The 13601-nt window shown below is 38.0% G+C and overlaps 2 protein-coding genes and 1 pseudogene across 3 annotated transcripts; 1 reads left to right on the forward strand and 2 right to left on the reverse strand.

Annotated features, from left to right (window-relative positions):
• Window positions 1-434: 434 nt before the first annotated feature.
• On the forward strand, window positions 435-4004 carry LOC137729894 (uncharacterized). 2 transcript variants are annotated; one of them, XM_068468943.1, is made up of 7 exons: window positions 435-1125; window positions 2075-2625; window positions 2738-2814; window positions 2913-2969; window positions 3073-3162; window positions 3382-3558; window positions 3710-4004. In XM_068468943.1, the coding sequence occupies exons 1-7, from the start codon at window positions 638-640 to the stop codon at window positions 3752-3754; spliced, it is 1485 nt and encodes a 494-aa protein (XP_068325044.1). In that variant the 5' UTR covers window positions 435-637; the 3' UTR covers window positions 3755-4004. The 2 variants fall into 2 exon arrangements, with proteins under 2 accessions (XP_068325044.1, XP_068325046.1); XM_068468945.1 differs by having other exon boundaries at window positions 2096-2625.
• Window positions 4005-4459: 455 nt separating this feature from the next.
• LOC137729895 (solanesyl diphosphate synthase 3, chloroplastic/mitochondrial-like) lies at window positions 4460-11413 on the reverse strand. The gene is made up of 12 exons (XM_068468946.1): window positions 11068-11413; window positions 10877-10972; window positions 10426-10506; window positions 10210-10281; window positions 9897-10025; window positions 9379-9465; window positions 8708-8779; window positions 7842-7927; window positions 7120-7252; window positions 6790-6879; window positions 5595-5696; window positions 4460-4960 (listed from the first exon to the last, which is right to left on the reverse strand). Exons 1-12 carry the CDS (start codon window positions 11206-11208, stop codon window positions 4781-4783), a joined length of 1269 nt encoding a protein of 422 aa, XP_068325047.1. The 5' UTR covers window positions 11209-11413; the 3' UTR covers window positions 4460-4780.
• Window positions 11414-12125: 712 nt separating this feature from the next.
• Window positions 12126-13442, reverse strand: LOC137729057 (transcription termination factor MTEF1, chloroplastic-like; annotated as a pseudogene).
• Between the last annotated feature and the right edge of the window lie 159 nt (window positions 13443-13601).

Below are 13601 nucleotides of genomic sequence, written 5' to 3' on the forward strand. Positions count from 1 at the left end.
CACAAATCGGGTGATGTGGAGCATGTGTAGCCATTAGGCTTTACACATGGAACAACATGCTCTGATACTATGAAAGAAAGTTGAGGTTTCACCATAAAACCAATCAATAACCCAATTATTTATAAACACATGCAATGTCGTTTCTTTTCTCGATGAGAGATTCAGTACTCTAAGTGCACCTCCTTCATGTGTGATGAATTTGAAAGCCTAACACACGAACAACACGAATCGATTGACGTGGATTACGTGTGACCGTTGAGCTTCAGACATGAAACAACTACTCTGATACCATGAAAGAAATTAAAATTTCACCATAAAATTAATTGATAATATAAAAAATATCCCAAAAACTTCATATGTAAAATCTCCCATTTTTCCGACGTAGAGTTCATAGTAACACATTCCATCATCAACATTTCAAATCATCACAAAACTTATCACATTCATAAAGAAATTAGAGGGCCCAACTAACCCCATCCAAAATATAAAAAAGTGGGAAACTTTGTCACAAAGTTCCATTTGTTCATATCATGTATATCATACGATCTCTTCTTCCTTCTTCTGTATATATCAAAACAACACACATCATAATTTCTCCAAGTTAATTTCTCTTCCGCACATAAATTCTCCGACTAAAATGGACGAGTCGTGGCGCATGCGCATGGGATTAATGCCGGGCCTCCCGCTGCGGCGCTCCACTGAGCACGCCTCCAGGCGCTCTATATTTGCCGCCGCGGCCGCCAAGGACTCCCATATGACCCTTGATCCCGACGACTTTGCCGACGTATTCGGCGGACCGCCGCGGAGCGTACTTCTGCGCCAACTCTCCCGTGGCTCGACTTCCTTATACGAGGAGATTTTCCGGCCGCCGAATTTCTGCTCTACGGCGAAGAATAGAGGGGGAAGCTTGCCGGCGTTTAGAATTCCGGCGAGGAACGACGGATTTTATTGTGATATTTTTGGATCGGACGACGATGACCGCCAGCGGAAGTCGAGAGAGCGCTCGAGGCCGAATTCGAAGGCGAAATCGAACTCGTCTTCGGTGCTGAGCTCCGAGGAGCTGAGTCCTCTCCGGCCGGTCAGCGGAGATGACGTGGCATTCTCCTCCTTCGCTTCGAAGCTCAGGTAGTTTGCTGTAGTGAATGTGTCAGTTAGCGGTACGGCCAACTGTTTTTGCCGCTGTTATGTAGTTTGACGATTATACCCTTGACATTGCTTTATATTTGCTCTCATTCTGCCTTGAATTTGGTTAAATACTAAGGGTAGTTAAATCTTGTTTTTGGCCAAAATATTTGGATTTTAAATAAAGAATTAACTATTCTTAAGAATTATTATTAGTGTTTTTTAATTTATTTATGCCTTGGATTTATTGGGTTGGTACCAAGTAAATTTAAGATTTTGATTGGATAAAATAGCTAAAATATTTTAACATTTGGGTCAAGTTAACTAAGTTAAAACATTTAAAACACTTTTTTTTCTTTTATGTTAAGCAATGTGTACATGTTGCGTCAATTAAATCTTAATAATTTTATTGCAGTATGCATCATTTGGCATTCAGACGCAGTACAAAAATGTGTCATCTATAGCATTACTTTTTTTTTTTTTTTTTTTAACAAACGATATTATTTACTATCTACACTAAGGGGGAGGGATGGGCTTAGCCTCACAATAGGCAAGGGGAGGGGTGGGCTTAACCTCACAATAAGCTAGCAATAATGTGATTCAAACTCACATTTGACGAGAATTGAACTTAAGACCTCTTACTTACAAGTGAAGAAGAATACTACTAGACTATAGTACTAAGTGGTAGCATTACTTTTAAAAGAAAACTAAAATGATTTGAAAACTTTAAGTTTTAACGATAATGACAAAGTAAAAGGTAAAGTAAATCGTACCAGAATTGACTTTTTAGTGGTAAAATGTGGTTTTTTGTTAAAATGAACAGTACCAAGAATTTTTCGTTCAAATTCTCTACTTTTAATCAGAAGATTAAGATCCAATTTATCTTTCAAAAAAATTAGTAATCCAATTATCAATGAGTTTTCTCAACCCAACATATTCTTGATTTCTACAGACCACTAAATGTACCATGTAGATGGAACTCATCAACTATGAAGCCAACAAATGAACACCCAAAGAAACAAGGCACATCAGCTCTGCATTGCAACCCTCTTTCCTTCAATGAAAACCAAGTCCTGGAAAAATTATATGATGAAAAGTTCAGGAGCTCCAACAATTTCGGATTCACAAGGAAGGTCTTGTCCCCAGAAACCATTAGTATTGGACCCAATTCGCGTCGAAGTGTCAAATTACCTGTGGATGATCTGGAGCTCCCCTCACCATCCTCAGCAGTCTCTTCACTCTGCCAAGAACATGAGATTAAATCCAGGATTTGGGATAGCGTTTTGCAGGAGAAAGAAGTGGGGGTATTGGAACAAGAAGAAGAAGAAGATGATGAAATGATGAGCTCTTATGTGATTGAGATCAATTCTGATCAGCAAAGAGAAGACGCAGTCGGTATTGAAGAAGCAATTGCATGGGCTAAAGAGAAGTTTCAAACACATAGTAATTCCGAGAAAGAAGAGAACTTGACACAACGAGACAATCAGCAGTCGATGGATGAAGGTGATTTTTGTTACTCTCTAAACTAAACCCGAAACCTTGAACCCTAAACCCTGGAATTTCAAATTATGCTTGAGTACTAACTATATATAATATATATATATGGATCATTCAGGTAGGCCTAATGTGGATGAGTACTCGGATCATCAGCAGCGAGATGAACTACTTCTTGAATTGACTCAATCTCCAGAGGTAAATTATTTTGGTTAATCTTGAAGGCATGGGCGAACTGTATTCTACGTTTATATATACATTATTTATCATTTTTCCAACATCGACTTGTGGGGTAGGATGAAGAGGAAAGGACATGGATAACTGAAGACGAAAGGAAACCTTCAGAGAAAGATGTAAGCTCTCTCTTCTTGCATGATATTCTGCTGCACAAATTTGTACTTGGAATAATTATACCATAAGTTTGAGCAATGCTTTGTGTCTTATATATTATTACAGTTGGAATTGGAGCTCTTGGATGAAGACATAAGGTTATGGTCATCTGGTAAGGAATCCAACATTCGTATGCTGCTTTCGACGCTACACCATGTAAGTAAAGATCTTTGGATTTACTTCGAATAATTAATACTGCACGGCTCCTTACAGATAAAGATTTGTTTCTTCTTACGTGCGAATATGTAACTTATTGAAAGCACAACTGAAAACATTTATGCATGCGGATCAAACTCTGATTAATCTGTAAGGAGGATCGGCCACTGATAGTTCACGTTACGTGGTTTGTTTTGTGTGGTGTTGACTGGGGATCAGATTGTATGGCCCAACAGTGGATGGTATGCAATTCCATTGACAAACCTAATAGAAAGTTCACAGGTGAAGAAAGCCTATCAGAAAGCAAGGCTGTGCCTCCACCCAGACAAACTGCAACAAAGAGGAGCAACATCTGCTCAAAAATATATTGCTGAAAAGGCCTTCACCATCCTCCAGGTAAATAAATATTTGGTTATCTATCGAGAACTAAAACCTCGTGGTCCATTTTGAAAAACAGCCCCCCGCCTCGAGGGATAAATTACTAACCCTAATTGTTAACAAAGAACAATTAGACCAATTCTGACAAGTAATGATGTGGGAACTGTAGGATGCATGGGCTGTGTTCATCTCCAAAGATGTATTCATTATTTAGTGGATGATCTGAATTACTTATGCCTTTTGAACTCATTTTTTACTCCAAGGTTGCAAGTGAAGAATAAGCATCAGCAACTTTGTATGAAAACTCGGTCGCTATCCTTTTCTTGTGGAAAATATGTACATTAATTTGTTCGATTAATTGCGCTTGGTTTTTTGTATCTGTATATTTTATTTTTGAGTCCCTTTTTGACTCTCATACAAAGTCCCGTCCTGTCCGGACCGTCCAGACGTGTTGAGAAAATCATATTTCTACTCAATGTTCTTTAACTTTGATTACATTTGTTGATGGGGTGCGCTTTGACATGTACAATCATCATTTAGAAAGGTGGTCTCGCAAGGAGAAATTCTAAGAAACGACCAGCGGACGGACCACGCATATAACCCCAGACAAAACCTTGGCCTCCTGCATGGAGGAATGAATTATATGACATGGGTACACCGTTACTAACGATTACACATGAATTGTAGTAGTTGGCCACTTGGTGTTTCGCCCCGTTTATGTAACCCATTTTCTCACAACCTTCATCTAAATTTGCACTTGCTCAGCATCAACAAGATGAGCACTAGCAATGACAATTGGAGAGATCACCAGGCTCTAGACGCTGTAGTTCTGCATGCCATTTTCGTTCGGAGAAGCCGAGGAATAACATTTAAACATTTTAAGAACAAGGAAAGGCAAAATAAGACTCCAAAATACTCTGAGCATCCTCCAAACATCGGAAACCAGAGAGGAAAGTCGCTACTAGCTTCACTCTTGAAGCCAAGCGAATACGATCCAATTACATCATTTGTTACTCGAGAGTTTAATTTACACAATTAAGGGTAAAGTGAATTTTACATAACAAAATGTAGTCTACGTAACAAATTTTGGAAAAGAAAACGAAATGATTGAAAGAATATGATGAAGAAAACCGAATCGTCCCTCGTTCTTATGGGGACAATGAAGTTCAATATAGGGGCAATGACAAATAATTGGAACTTCGACACCTTATTATGTCAATATGGCGCCAGATCTTCTCCATCACTTGGTTCTTGTAATGACTATGTGGGTGAGATCTAGGAGTGCCCTCCTTGATTTTCTGACATTCTCGTCTTCGCTCTCGGGCAGAGATTCTATTGCTGCAGCGGCAAGGTTTGCATGTTTTGTGGCTAGCTCTCTTGTCCTATGTATTCCGCGGCTCCTACCTAGATAGTCAAGAGCCTGTAGAAATATACCATGAAAACCAATAACAAGAATTGAACATAATAAAACTAAGTCGACTGCATTCAACTATTCATATTCATTCAAAAATTGTTTCTGTTTTCTGCTTTTCACCTCTCATTAATAAGATTGCATGAACAATACTGGTTAGAGTTGGACATTTAATGAGAGGCGAAAAATAGGAAACGGAAACATTATCTAAAACTGGACGACAGAAACAGGTTTAGACGGGTGGTTCTTTGAAACAACGCCAAACTAGCCCCCAACAGCACTTCCTGAGGACTAGTCTCAGTCTTGGCACTACTGGGTGGCGGATTTCTCAAACTTAATATTTCTTTTTAAAGGGATTACTACATCATGCTTGATGTCTGCCAAGACCGATTTAGAAGTAATTCCAAACAGTTGACATGCCAAACTCTTGACCAATGAAATGAGTCAAAACTGTCGAATTTTAAAAGAAAAGTTGGGACATTGGCTGTACAAATTTTCAATATCAGCTACTAACAATGGAATTGCAGGAAAGACTTTCAACGAAAAGAAAAACCAGATCGCATTCATCATGAAATCGCATCACAATCACACTAAAATAAACATTACAGTAATAAAACTTGTGAAGCAAACTATGCAAACTTACGAGTTCAATATTTGCAGGGTTGTTGTCAAGGCCCTGTTCAACAACTGTACGCAACTGAGGAAACTCTTCCATGGCAAACAATATTGGAGCAGTTACGATGCCCTACAAAACAATTATATAGTAGCACAAAATTATGACAAATAACCAAAAAAGTAAGGGGGCTCTCAATCATGAAAGTTGAAAACATAGCATGACGTGATTTAGAATAGTTGAGGATTTCTCTCAATTTACTATGAACTGAAGGTTTCAACACGCTAAAATACTGGCCATGAAATACATAGTATCTTAAGGTCCAGTGCACCATGCATTTTCTTCATAGAAAATGCAAGCAAGCAAGCTTGTTGAACATGCAAATATGGAAAAGAGAGGAAATAATGAAAGATGAATACTGTTATTGCAAATTAGAAAAACCAAAACATTTTCAGGCTGACAGACACAGATATACTCTCACTTTAAGCTACCAAACTCAGCCATGAGATGTACCTAGCCCAGTAAGGAGCAGGAGAGAGAGACAAACCTCATGTGTTTAAACAAAGAAATAGGGTTTTTCTATTTAAACACCACATCCTAGCTAAGTTCACGCCACCACTTAAGTCTAATTTGTTTTAAAATTTTAATTGTATGAAACGACAAAAGAGGACATATATCTATATAGACCCTACAAACCCTAATCTTTTTTAAAAACAAAATAAACCTGCATCTTCCTCTATCGCTCATCTTTCTCTACCACTTGAGTTCATACTTATCTACACATCAACCTATAAAACTTACTTGGGTTCATACTTGATAGGAATCCGGGTGGCTGCTGAACTTAGTGATTAGACAATTAGTTACAAAACAAATTGGTTAATGATTCTAATTAACGGAATTACAATATATAGTTTTACTGAGATGGCTTCTCTTTCGACGGATTGATCTGGACTTCCCCACTGGGTTTGATTTAGAAATGGGGCAATTCATGTTAAATTGGAATCGGGATTGATAACAACTAAAATACATACAAACATGTAATTTATATGTTGGTGGGGGTGGTGTTAGTGTTTAAGGATGTTTTTGGAATAAATATGGTGAACTTAGCAGAAGTTAAAATATAAAATTTTAAGGGGGTGTAGACAGAAATTGGGGTGAAGTCAGATGAGAGATGGTGTTTTAATAGAAAAACTCTAGAAATATTCCATTACCAATCAACACTTACATGGCGGATGTCAGATAAAGAGCCCTTTCCAAGTGAAGCCGATGTGCCCGTAAAATCAAGAACATCATCTATTAATTGAAATGCCAATCCCTGAAGCAAAAAAAATTAGTCAGCTTGATTCACACGCACGCACATCGACCCATCAATCGAACATGCATGTCCAAAAACCATCGGAAAATATACATTGTTTTTGAGGCATATAATTATTATTATTATTTTTCTCGATATGTGCTTCTGTTTGGAACATGACTATTAAAATCATAAAAAAATCCTAGAATTAAGCTTGCTCGTCAAGAAAATTAGACAAAAGAATTCCAAGAGCTTACTCACCAGATTTTTTCCATACTCATAAGCCAATGTAGCAACTTCAGTTGTATGCCCAGCAAGAACGGCAATTGCCTTGCAACTATTTGAAATCAGTGATGCAGTCTTGAAATAAGTCTTCTGTATATAAAATTCCATGCTGCAACGAATACCAAATTTGATCATAAATAGCAATACTTAAATCTTAAAGAAACCTGAATCAAGACATCTATAGAAAAAAAAAAAAAAAAAAATCTGTTTATATACATAACATCAACAATGATTTGCACACACTCAACTAATTGAAGCTTTTGAAAATGGAAGATTGAGTATTGTAAGTATGAGTTATGCATGCCTATTTTGTCTCTCTCACTTCCACTCTCTCTACAACACGCTTCGTTGTAAGTTGTAACATCCCCCAACTTTAATTTTTTCCTCCATATAATCCCCAATTCTCACCCCTAAGTGGCATTATTCAAGAATTTTTTCATGTATTAAAAAACTATAAAGATGAGCAGCATACTACATACAAGACGAGACAAGCCAAATCCCAACCTAATAATGCCACACCTATAGATATACTTTTATAACATAGTAGTTTATTACCTCAAGGGAAAAGGAACAAATATTAAGGAGTCAATGGCTTACAAACACTACATGGCCTAAACATCTACTCACATCATGTATCAAGCAAATAGAAAAAAGCAAACAAAATGTAAATATATGACAGAAGCAGCAGAGCAGTGTACCTACAACGTTGATCAGATGTGGTCGTCATTTGCATGGTTTCACCTGTCACAAGATGCTCAACAACCGTTGACAGTAATGATACAACCTACAAATGCACAAAAATGATGCAAAAGCATGTTAAAACAACTGAAGTGAAAGCGCATCCTTGTGTCTGTGATACTTGGGAATATAACTATGAAAAGGTATGGGATCCATGTCCAGACTTAGTGATATTTCAGGCAGATCACCTTCATACCTCACTGGTGGATGATAATGTTGAAGGTTGTCGTGTTTGGTGATGAAAAAATTGATTCAGTAGTTTATCGCCGAGTGTGAAAGTTCATAAGAAGGAAGGGGGAGGCAAAACTAAATTAACTGGTTTGCTTGACAAGATAAGGAGCTGACACATTTGATTGAATAAAATATATCAGGGATTTTGCTCTTTTGTATTACTTGTATGGCCTTAAAGATACTTTATTCTTGCTCCATCATCTTTCGTAGTAGCTTACATGACATGGAACATTGCAATGTGCTAAAAATAATAAGCAACGGCATCAAGGTGGACCTGGCAGATACTATGGACCTTGGTAATATACCATTCCAAATTGAGTCCCAAATCTCAGTCATTAAGGGACTAACAACACTCCCTCCCCACCCCACCTCCCTGCAGCCTGACCCCACCAAATAAACTTTCTAGTTATAGGCTAATAAGAATCAAGATTATGCGTTAAATCTAAATAACATTTTTTTATTGAATATGTGGACCTTTGTAGCCAAGTCTCTCATATCCCTAATATCAGAAACAATATGAGCCAAAAAGCATGAAATATAGTCCCACGTGTTATTGCTTATCTCAGTATATTAGTACATAATAATCCATCCGTACCTCTGTGTTTCTCAAAGAGGCAAGTGCGACACAAGCTCGGGAAAGCAGAAAATCCCCTGCTAAAACAGCTAACTGCATTCAATAGGGGAAAGATGAGTAACTATCATATCATACAATACCCATTCATAACTTTGTATTTTCCCAAAGCAGAATCATTATTAATAATGGAAAGAAAAAGGGAAAAAATTGATATTGTACTGCAATCAATCTCACATTCTATTAAAATGTTCAACAGTTTAGCAATAATTAATATCATTCAGCGGGAGGGGTGATCAGCAGCAGCCATGTATCCCCTTCCACTTTTAGACATCAAAATAAGCTCTTATAGGAATGGAAATTACATAAGTAGCAGTTGTCCCAAATAGCATTTAATAGGAAACATACCATTCCTTCATGTTCTGAGCCTTTATCATATTGATTGTTGGATATCATCCAACGACTAGAACGTGATATGGGCCTTATTTGAATGCTAAATATGATGCATATGGACACTCTTAGACGTATGTAAAATAATAACAGAAACTCTCCAAAACTCCAGCAAACACATTTGTCCCTATACGTTTGATTAAAATGTAAGTAACTTTTAAGGAGAGAAGAAGAAATGAGTCAAAATGAATTATGTTCTTATAAGAAAAGGCAATTTGACCAATTTAAAGGGACCAAAAGCACACCTTATTTCCCATTACACAATTTAATGAACCAACACCACGCCTTGTGTCTGCATCATCCAATACATCATCATGTAGAAGACTTGCCACCTGACACATAAAAATAGTTACGTTACAAGCTTTTTTTGGCTTCAATCTTGAGAACAATATCATATCCTCAATGTCAACAACTTACTCATTAAGCATTATAACACATATACCATTCCTATCAAGTACATGCCAAGTTAATAGTATTACTGTAGATAACTTGCTGGGGCGGAAAGGTAAGATGATACATTTATGCTTACCAAAAATTTTTGGGGAAAAAAGAGTTCTAATTCGAGCAAGTGCAACTCAGAAAGAATTTATAACAACCCATTAAAAACAGTTTTGGAAGGACACGAATGAATTGGTCTAGGGTTCCCCACAGACGATGAATGTTATTAGTACACTAGAAAACAATATTAAAATAATATGTACTATGTAGCATATATTAAAATAAAAACGATACCAACAAAATCACTAGCAACGGTATAACTAACATGAATCATCTCTGTAACTTCTGCTATACATTGTTGTCTTGCGCGTAGCTCTGTTGACAAAGCCTCTCGCAACTGCGCAGGAGGTTCAGGTACAGTGATATTCAAAGCAGTTGACATCAGTAATAAGACCTGCGTATAGAATAAATTGAGCAACTTTTAACCTTGACAACAATCATAATTCCTGAAAACATAAGGTTGGGATCAAGAGTTTGCATGTTAGTCACAGAATAATAATCTTCAGCCACTTATCTATTCCAACAATATTCTGTGAAACAGAGAAAGTGAAACAATGAAATAGTACTATTTATATTACCGTGGGACGAAACCTCTTTCCTTCTACCCCCATTTTAAAGAAGTACTCGGCAGCGGAGGCAAGCTTAGGGACCTGGAATAATGAACAAATCTGATCCATGATCATATGATATAACATTTGAATCTTACGAAACCATCAGGATCAACCCTCCGCTCTAACATGTATGTCCTTAAGAGTAAAATCAATCAAATCCAAGGAGACAGAAAATAGATATACCTCAGCAACTACCATTGCCCGCAACCTGTTCGCAATAATTGACAGTTCATCAGAAACAAGTGAGAATGGGTCAAGTGGTTCCTGAAAATCAGTATGTAAGCACATTAGTAGAGTGGACAAACAAAATTATCTATGACAAACGAAAACTAAAGTTTCTAAGAGAATGGTACATGAGAGTTTTGAGCCTTGACAACGACGACAAGTTAAACTTACTTCCAACTTTGTAATTGGCCACAAGAAACAATAAACATCTCGTACATTTCGCTCAAGAGGCTGATCTCACATAAACTAACTACTTAAACTTTTGCATAATCAGCCAGGATTCAATTAAAAAAATAACACCTTGGAAATTCGAAATTTTCATGCTTTCATACATTTGACATTGAACTTCCAAATGGGCGTGTGGGAAAATTAAAAAATAACCATAAATATGAATACCCAAAAACCTCACCTCAACTACGGAGCTGCTTTGCTGGTGAATTTGGTGCTTCGAAACATGGAAAACCGGCGGCAAGCCCCACGAAAAGAACTCTCTGCAACCCATAATCTACCAACACACAACCAATCAAAACCCTGAAACATAACATAATACAAACACATTCCCAAAGCTTTCAATCCCAGAGATTTACGGAGCGAAATTACCTTCTGGGTCGAATCACTCAGCGACAGAGAGTAAGCGCTGGCGGCAACGAACTGCGGGTCCCGGCGATGGGAAAGAAAACACCGACACAACCCATTGAAGCTGCTTCTTTGAATCCGAGAAAATCCCCGCGAAAATAACATACTTTTCTTTTCTCTGTCGCAGTAAAACTGAAAGCGATTTAAAGGGACGAACTTTGAGAGAGAGAGAGAGAGAGAGTTTCAGAGAGATTTTTGGGTTTTTTTTGGGAGAGGAGGGTCAAAGGGGAAGAAGAAGAAGGAACGCCTAAGGGAGGAGCGAGGTGTGCGGGTTATGTGTAAGCCCCACAGCCATGTGACGAATTGACGACGGCCAAACGCACGCAGAGCATGTAACAAAACGCGCACTTTTGCTACTCAAGGTTTTACTTTTATACATAATTAAGTGCCAATAATGCAGCAAAAGTCGCAATTATCTTGGAAGGGATGGCACCTATTAGGGTTTAAGGAAAAGAGTGCACCTAAACCCCAAAAAAAAAAAAAAATAAATAAATAAAGGGTAGTTGTAGTACAAATGATTTTTTTTTTTTTTTATTAGATGAAAGGGGTTTACATATAGGAAGATCTTAATCATCAGAACAATTCATTACTTGCTCGATTTGTGGACTTTAAATAGACTGATTTTTTTTATAGAAAATGATATTTTTACATTTAAAAGAGTAAGGAGTTTCGATTAAATCATACAATGAGCTAGTCATAATAAATTAATGTCAAATCCAATTTTTATGAAAAATCATATTTTAGTGGTCAGAAATTTCAGCAAACCATAATACTGGCAATTTAAAATTTATAAATTTTTCCACACCCCGCATATTGTTCTCCAATAAGATAGTGTTGTTCACCATTTTTTACCTCCCGCACACATTTTTTTATTTTTTATGATTAATCTATTTTAATTCATTTGATCAAACGGCTAAAAACTAAAAGAGTGTATAAGAAGAAAAATAAAATTATATTAAAATTTAGTGGTCGAGAAGGGAGAATCAAACACATTATCTCGGGTGCATGATAAATACGCTCTTAACTAAACGATTTACGAGCTTAGAAGAAAGTATACATCTTGGATAACCTTGTACAATGAGCAGTGCTCAATGCTCATCTGATCCACCCCCTAATTCCCTGAGCAACTCCCTAAACTCCTCATCGGTGCTCTTAAGCATCAATGGCAAAGGCACTTCCACTCCCCTCTCCACAACCTCCAAGTGCCTCGGCCTTACCCTCTTCTCCAAACTAAACGCAAAGTACTGCGGAAACCCCTTCAGTTCCTCCAACCCTTTCCCCATCTCCACCGAAAAGTACTCGAACTTCGGCTTTAAGTTGTTCTCAATGCTGAAGGTCAGCAATCCAGGGCACCTCAGCACCATCCCCACAGCCTCCTCTCTTGGGAATCCCAAGCGCTCCAAATACTCCAGCTTGGGGACCAATGTCCTCTCCACATTGGAAACCAGCAGCACAGATTCATGGTAGGCTAGGGCATTCAGGTCTTTGAATTCAAGTCCTTGGAGGTAAGAGAGGGCTGGTTTGGGCTGGTTTTTCACACTTGAGGCAAGCAATCTAGGGCACTTGTTGATGACCATTCGGAAGTTGTAGTCCGGGACTTTTAGGTCTTCAGAGAGGAAGGAGAAAACCGGGTTGAGGTCGGTCGGACTTGATGCTGGAGGTGAGGATGTTGGGGCACATCCCAAAGATCTTGGCCAGGTCCTTTTGGTGGATGACTTTGGAGTGGAGGAAGGAGATGACGGAGCGGATGGAGTCGAGAGTCGCGGAGTGGAGATTAGGGTTTTGGGAGAGGGCTTTGCCTATAACAACTCCCATGATTTCAAGGCAGAGGATTTTCTCTTTGAATTGGAGGGAAAGTTTAGTGTGGGTGGGTGTGTAGAGAGGATACTTGTGGAGCAGGCATTTTGGTTTTGCAGCCAATTGGGTGTCTAGATTAGATGATGATGATGCCTGGGAATTGAAGGGAATAGAAGTAGATTTAGAAGAGCAGCAGAGAGATGATTGCAGAGCTGCTGCTGCTGAAAATGGCATGGCTTTTTTGGAGAGGGAGGGAGAGAGAGTATGTTAGTTTTTTTTTTTTTTTTTTTTTTTTTATCCGTTGGAATATCATCGGCTGGGAAGTTTTTAATGGTATGGGTGGACAGGGAGTCAGTTTGGTTGAATCTAATTGGTTGAGGTTGGATTTCAAAGATTTTTTGGGGATTAAAACCAGACCAGACCAATTTCTGCTGCATACCAATGGAAAACAGAGTGAAACGAGTGGATGAAAATCTAAAGGGAAGCGATTCCCGCAGACCATTTTTTCTCCCTGCACATCCATGTTTACTTCTGGCTTTGTTGGATTAAACACGAATCGGAAATAAACAAGAGTGTGCGGATATTTATTTCCCAAATCTAGCCTCCCCTAATCATTAGTGGTGTTTGTGTACAACATTTGCAAAACAACAAAATGCTTCAAAACATCGAATTGGGACAAACGCGGAATAAAATTTATTCAT

The sequence above is a fragment of the Pyrus communis genome, chromosome 3 (genome assembly GCF_963583255.1).
Source record: "Pyrus communis chromosome 3, drPyrComm1.1, whole genome shotgun sequence".
In the NCBI taxonomy this organism is placed as follows: Eukaryota; Viridiplantae; Streptophyta; class Magnoliopsida; order Rosales; family Rosaceae; genus Pyrus; species Pyrus communis.

Bases quoted from the DNA above. Each gene is read 5' to 3' on its own strand.
- LOC137729894 (XM_068468943.1), top strand. From the start codon at position 638: ATGGACGAGTCGTGGCGCATGCGCATGGGATTAATGCCGGGCCTCCCG. The intron at 1,126-2,074 runs GTAGTTTGCTGT...TGATTTCTACAG, and splicing joins TCCTTCGCTTCGAAGCTCAG to ACCACTAAATGTACCATGTA. The intron at 2,970-3,072 runs GTAAGCTCTCTC...ATATTATTACAG, and splicing joins GGAAACCTTCAGAGAAAGAT to TTGGAATTGGAGCTCTTGGA.
- LOC137729895 (XM_068468946.1), bottom strand. From the start codon at position 11,208: ATGTTATTTTCGCGGGGATTTTCTCGGATTCAAAGAAGCAGCTTCAAT. The intron at 10,282-10,425 runs GTATATCTATTT...TCATTATTCCAG, and splicing joins GGGCAATGGTAGTTGCTGAG to GTCCCTAAGCTTGCCTCCGC. The intron at 5,697-6,789 runs GTAAGTGTTGAT...ATTGTTTTGTAG, and splicing joins CTTTATCTGACATCCGCCAT to GGCATCGTAACTGCTCCAAT.